This window comes from Melospiza melodia, chromosome 11, assembly GCF_035770615.1.
Source record: "Melospiza melodia melodia isolate bMelMel2 chromosome 11, bMelMel2.pri, whole genome shotgun sequence".
Classification (NCBI taxonomy): Eukaryota; Metazoa; Chordata; class Aves; order Passeriformes; family Passerellidae; genus Melospiza; species Melospiza melodia.
In genome coordinates this window covers 4,147,491-4,153,490 of record NC_086204.1, presented here as the reverse complement: position 1 = coordinate 4,153,490, position 6,000 = coordinate 4,147,491, and the positions used below count along the sequence as shown (strand labels likewise).

At 56.4% G+C, this 6,000-nt stretch overlaps 1 protein-coding gene across 1 annotated transcript in view; it reads right to left on the bottom strand.

The window, feature by feature from the left end:
- Positions 1-3,615: 3,615 nt before the first annotated feature.
- The window catches only part of ACBD6 (acyl-CoA binding domain containing 6), an 84,641-nt gene continuing 82,256 nt past the window's right edge, over positions 3,616-6,000 (bottom strand). The window contains exon 8 of the mRNA XM_063165369.1: positions 3,616-4,207. Coding sequence (XP_063021439.1) covers positions 4,050-4,207 — 158 coding nt within the window. The 3' untranslated portion in view covers positions 3,616-4,049. The remainder of the gene's footprint in view (positions 4,208-6,000) is intronic.

Genomic DNA, 6,000 nt, shown 5'->3' with positions numbered 1-6,000 from the left:
CGCCCCCGCCCCGGCCCCCCGCGCTCCCCCCGGCCCGCAAGGCGGCACCGAGGGCACCGCCGGCGGCTGAGCTTCCTGCCCGGGACGTCCCGTGGGAATCGGCCCTGCAGGGCTGCAGGGAGGGGGGACAGCGCGGCCGGGGCGGGGGATGCACGGATGCCTTTGGGTGTAAGCACAAGAGAGGACCCGGCCGCGGCGGGGCCGGCGGGAGGGAGAGAGGAACAACCGGGGGTGGCAGAGCCCATCCCGGCCCCGCGGAGCCCCGCAGCCCTGCCGAGCACCGCTGCTGTTCTCCAGAGTTATTTTTCCATATGGTGTTGAAGCGCCGCTCGGCGCTGCCCGGAGCCTCCGCGGAAAGAGAAGTCTATATTGTAGAAGGGTTTATTTTGCCGGGGGCATTGCCCCGATGCCCAGGGGCCGTCCTGCCTGCTCCTGGCCCAGCGGCCGTGATTTATCCCCGGGCATGCAGGAGCGTCGCTGCTTTGTACCGCGGTCACACGAGGGGAAGGAATAAAAACAAATCGCCTCCATCCCGGGATGCCCGCTGGCCAGGCTATGCCATGGCAGGGCCAGCCGGGATTGCCTGGGGGTGGCACCTGCACAGCAGCCACTGCAGGGGTGGGTGAGAGAGCTGGGCAACCTTTGCTGTGAGGGCATTGCAAAAAAATTCCTCCCATATATGGGGGAACGGGAATTTCATCAGCTGCAGCAGCCCTGCGTGGTGGTGGGAAGGGGAGATGGGGCTGTGAGATGCTCCTGGTGTGGGTCACCCTCCTCCTCTGGTGCCGTGGGTGCTGAAGGGTGGGTGCAGGCAGCCAGCGAGGATCCCGGCGGCTCTGGCACATCCCGCCAGCCCCAGGGTCTGCTCCTGGCCAGGCTCACTCAGCACCAGCCCTTGCTCACATGCCCGTGTCCCCCAGCACAGCCGCAGCCCCTGCCCTCAGACATTCAGCCCCATGGGTAAGATCCAGCCCCACACTCTGCCCAGCTCTGCCCCAGCCCCACAGGGATGCCCTGGCCATGCGGTCCCTGCCCCCTCCCTGTCTCTGGGGTGATGCTGATGATCCCAGGCTGCCCTTCAGGGAGGGCTGGGGGTGGATCCAGTTAGTCCAGGCTCCTTCCAGAGCTGTGGAGGCTGCAGAAGCAGAGGGAAAAAATACTAAAAAAAAACAAAAAGAAAAAAAAAAAAAGAAAAGCCACACGAGAAAGCACATCACTGGTCTGTCCTGTCCTTCCTTGCCCCCCCAGCTGGGTGCCTTGGTGCTGCAGGAGCTGCCCCAGCTGCATCCATGTGCCTCCCCCTCCCCAGCCTTGGGTGCTGCTTCGTGCCAAGCTCGGGCCCTGGTGGGGAGGGGGACGGGGCAGAGCTGTGCCTGCTGCTCCCATCCCCCTTCAACAAGGCCAAATGCCTCCTCCCCTCGCTGTGTAAATTTTGTACAGTTCCAGAAAGTGAGAGTCTTCTTTCCTGGGGGAATAAAAAGGAAAAAAAATAAAACCCAACGAAAAGAATAATAATAAAAAATTTTAAAGAATAAAACCTTATTTATTGCCATGTCTTGGGGGAGAAGTGATCCCCCCAAATTGCCCCCGGATTCGGGCCCAGGGCGTTGCTTTTGTACCCTGCCTCAGTGTGTTGGCATGAGATGTGTACAGTCACCCCTCGCCGTGAGGGAAAGCGATGGCAAATAAACTCGGGATGCTTTTTAGCAGCTGCTGTCTTTGGGATTTTATGTCTTTGGGATTTTCTGTCTTTGGGATTTTCTTCCTCAGTGGCAGGGCAGTGCTCACCACTGGCATCGCCTGCTCTGGCGCCGTTTGCTCTCTGGGGTCAGCATTGCCAGCTCGTGTCTGGGTGCTGGCACTGACGCCCCTGGGAGATGGAGGAAGTGGCACTGGTCATCGTGTCCTGCTTTTTGCTGGGTGGGAATCTCCATGGCTGCCACATGGCAGCCAAGGTGGCACAGCTCTCCTGCCCCCTGGCAGCAGTGACAGTGCCTGGCCGTGCCACCACAGCATTCAGCGGGCCCAGGTGAGATGGAAGGGCCGTGCCAGGCAGGAGGGGCAGAGGGCTCCAAGCCCCTCCATGGGCACCTGTGTGTTGGCTTTCTGTATTTTAATCATTTTAACATTTAATGCTTCTCAATTAAAGTGATTTCCTGGAGTAGATGCCAAGCTTAGGGCGAATGCACATTAACCACTTTCTGTATGGGTAGTTAAAGGCACCAAGGGATTTAACAGCAATCCGAAAGGCTGCTGGGGGAAAGGTTTGGCTGAATAAAGCAGATTATAAACAATAATATATGTCTTTCTCTCCTCCCCCCCACCCCCACCCCTGCTTTCTTTTTTTTTTGGAAAGGCTCCAACCTCACAAACAGACCTAAAGTGCTATAAACATCTCCAGGGCTGAGCGCTCGGCCCCAAATGTGCTCTCTGAAAGCACCAGCACCGTGGCTGCTGCTTTTCATCCCGGCTTTAACAGAGATTTTTTTATTGCCCAGCATGTCCATCAAGCCAGGCAGTGGCTGTGCATTACTGCCCTGCAGAGAGGTGGCCTCGCTTGTCCCCAACCTTGGTGCCACCAAAGTCAGTGTGACCCAGAATTGGGGTTGGCATCCTTGTTTCATCTGCATCCGGGTGGAAAAGCACCAGGCTGTGATGAGCCAGCCTGCAGCTGCCCGAGGGGAGCAGGAGCCATGGAGGGGTCTTGCTTAATATGAAGTTATTGGGAAATAACCTGCCCAAGCCATTTTGTGCCCAGCATGGTGTGGTGGAGCCAGCACAGCGATTTTGTCATTGTCAGCAAACGCTGGCAGGAGCCACAGACACTGTGAGGGGCCAAAGCCACGTGTGCCCAGCCACTCCTTAGCCAAGGGAAATGTTCCCAGTTATGTTCCTGAGGCTGGATGTGCTGCAGAACCCCATGGGCAAGGAGCTCCCTGTCACAGCCATGGAGATTTCCTCTGCTCCCCCCAGGCTCTGAATCTTGTCTGGGAAAAGCAAACTCATGGCAATATCCCACAGGGAAGCCATGGGCTCCTCAGTCACACACCCACCCAGAGCAGCAGCCTCCCCCCACAGCACAAACCCACCCCTGGTGGCTCCGTGGGCCCAGCTGGGATGCTGATGAGGCAGCACCAAACCCCATGATCATCCCACACCCACTCAGCCATGGTCACAAGCCACATTCTTCCTCTTTTCAGGGTACTTGACCAGCTGAGAAGATCATGAAGTGTCCCAGAGGGGTGACAGGGTGGGTGCAGGTTTATCTGTGCTCAGCTCTTACCAGATCTCAGCCCTGGAGGAGCCATTCCAGGGATGGACACACAACAGGAGCTGCTGAGGTGGTGTTTAGAGCCATTTGATTCATCAAAGGGATAAAAGTGCTATCAGCTTGGAGAAGCTGATTAGCAACATGTGTTGTGTGAGAACCAGAGGGACAGACAGACAGACAGCTGTATGACCCTGCTGTCTTTGCAGCTCTCCCTCCCCAGGACAAGAGCTCCAGCAGAACTCCCCAAGGGTTATGGGAAGCACTGAGACTGCCTCCCATTCTTATGGCTTCCAAGTCACCCTCTGCAAACAAAAAACCCCAAAACCAAACAAACACATTAAGGCTTGATCCCAACACTGTGCTTTTATTTATATGATTTATTTGGACCCAGGGAAAAAAAAAAAAAACAAACAAACAACCAAAACAAACAACCCAAAATTCAGCTTGAACGGGAGAATGCATCTCACCTGGCCCTGCATCCCCAGGGAGGAGCCGACAGGTCAGCCCAGCTGCTCTGGTGAGACAGCCCATACAGTACTCGTGTTTGATACAATAAAATAACACTTGGGGCCTCCTCCAGGCCCTCTCCCCTCTCCCTCCCCCCTCAAACACTGCTCAAGGTCAGAGCCTGCCAAGCTCTGATGCCACCCTGCTCAGGGCACGCGCTTGGAGACCCAGCCAGACCCTGTGCTTTCACAGGAACCCCCGAGGTGTCTGGGGAGGGCAGCAGGAAGGGGACGAGGGGCGTTTATTGCAGAGCATCCCGGTGCCCCGGGGCTCAGGGCTGGCCGGGGCCGTGCTGCTGCTGCAGAGCCCGGGTGATGGCTTTGGAGTCCGTCACCTCCTCGGGCAGGCAGCCCTCCTGGTCCCGCAGCCCCGGGTCGGCCCCCGCCTGCAGCAGCAGCTCCACGATGTCCAGGAACTCGCAGGTGGCAGCTGGGGAGGGAAAAGGGAAGGGTTAGTGCGGGGATGGGCGCTCCTGGAGCGCTGGCTGTGGCTGGAGGCAGGAAACGCCGGCTCAGCAGAGCACATGGCAGAGCTCAGAACACAAAGTATCGCTGGGGATCCAAAAGTGCAAAAAAGGAGAAAGGACAGAGAGAGAGCAATGCAAAAGCAGCAGTCCTGAGTGGTGCAAGCAGCACCCAGAGCCTGCAGTCCAGTCAGAGGTGCTGGGAGCTCAGGGATCTGCAGGGCATCACCTGGGACAGCTTGGCTAAGGCTCATTCCCACCCAGGAGTGGGCACTGAGCCTGGAAAGGGCCCAGAGTGCTACAGCAGCCCTGCAGGGACCCCAAAGTGCCACCTGGGAAAGCATTCCCTGCCTGCTCCTGTACCCAGAATTTATAAAGCATTCACCATCTATAATGGATCTGTACCCTCACCTGCCTCCTGCACCTTCCAGGGAGCAGGCAGCACATCCCAGGCACTGCCTCACTCCTGACTTCTGTCCATGCCTTCTCTCTGCACAAAATTCAGATGGTTCATAGCTGAGCCCACCACTTCCTGGAGCACCAGCCCCAGGTGACTGTGCCCATGGCCTGGGACACAGCTAATGTTAATGGCACACATTTTATTCCCCACATCTCTACTGGTAACTGTTTTATCATCCCTCATTTTCTCTAAGATAGAGTCAAGTTCGACCTGAGCTCTTCTCTGTCCTAGGATGTCTTACCTAAGGATGCTAAAAGAAAAAGAACCAGGAAAATCAGGAAAACTCTTAACACTGGAGAGCTAGACTTGGCTGACATCAGCAGAAGTCCCAGACCCTGGATTTTCCTTTCAGCCTGTGCAACTCAGACCCTAGTAAAGCCAAAACCTGCCTTATAAGGCCATGAAGCTGGCAGCTTCCTCTTGCATTGGTAGCAATTGGTTTTAATCATATTTTGGGTGTTTTTATAGAGCAACCGACTGATTCCTTTAGTAATTAGAGTGTCTTTTGCATTACTCTGCAGTCTTCTACTGATCCAAAAGGACAAGCAGTAATGTCTCATTAAAATAAATTCAATGTGTGATTGGAGTTTATATTGAAAGGATAAAAAAGGGGAAACGGTGAGGAAGCAGGTGGGGGTGTGGGTGAGGCTGAGCTGAAGGGGGGCACATCCCTCTGCAGATAACAGACTTCCAGAGGTGCCAAGGAAGGTCTGGTGGCAGCTTCTGGGCATGGGAAGCCGGTCCCCACAGGGAAAGGTGGCTTCCTCATCTGGTGCCATGTCCTTGAGCAGGCTGGGGACATCCCTGGGGACGAGCACAGCTGCTGGATTTATCACACCCCGGGACCCTCGATTTGTCAAGGGCCAGAGCGGCAGCCCTGACAGTGGCACGGGTGAAGATGAATTTCCATTCGGCGCAGTTCGCCTCCCGACTCCATTAATCCTCAGGGTTCGGATGATGAATTTTTTTTTTTTTTATTATTTATTTCCCCTCCAGCGTCCCCTCCCACTGCCCTGCCCGGCGCAGCCAGAGCCGAACAGATGGTGCTTTGCAGGGAAGCCGGGGTGCCCAGGAGGATACGGAGCCTGCCCACTCCACAGCCACGTGGCCACCGCTGCCGGAGAAGCCCTGATTTCCTCTGGGAGAGGCGGCAGCGATGATTTCAGTGTGTCTGGGGATGGATGGATGGATGGATGGATGGATGGATGGATGGATGGATGGATGGATGGATGGAGAGGAGCCGGGCAGAAGGGGCTGCCCAGCACCGAGCACACAGCCATGGGCTCGGGCTGCAGCCGT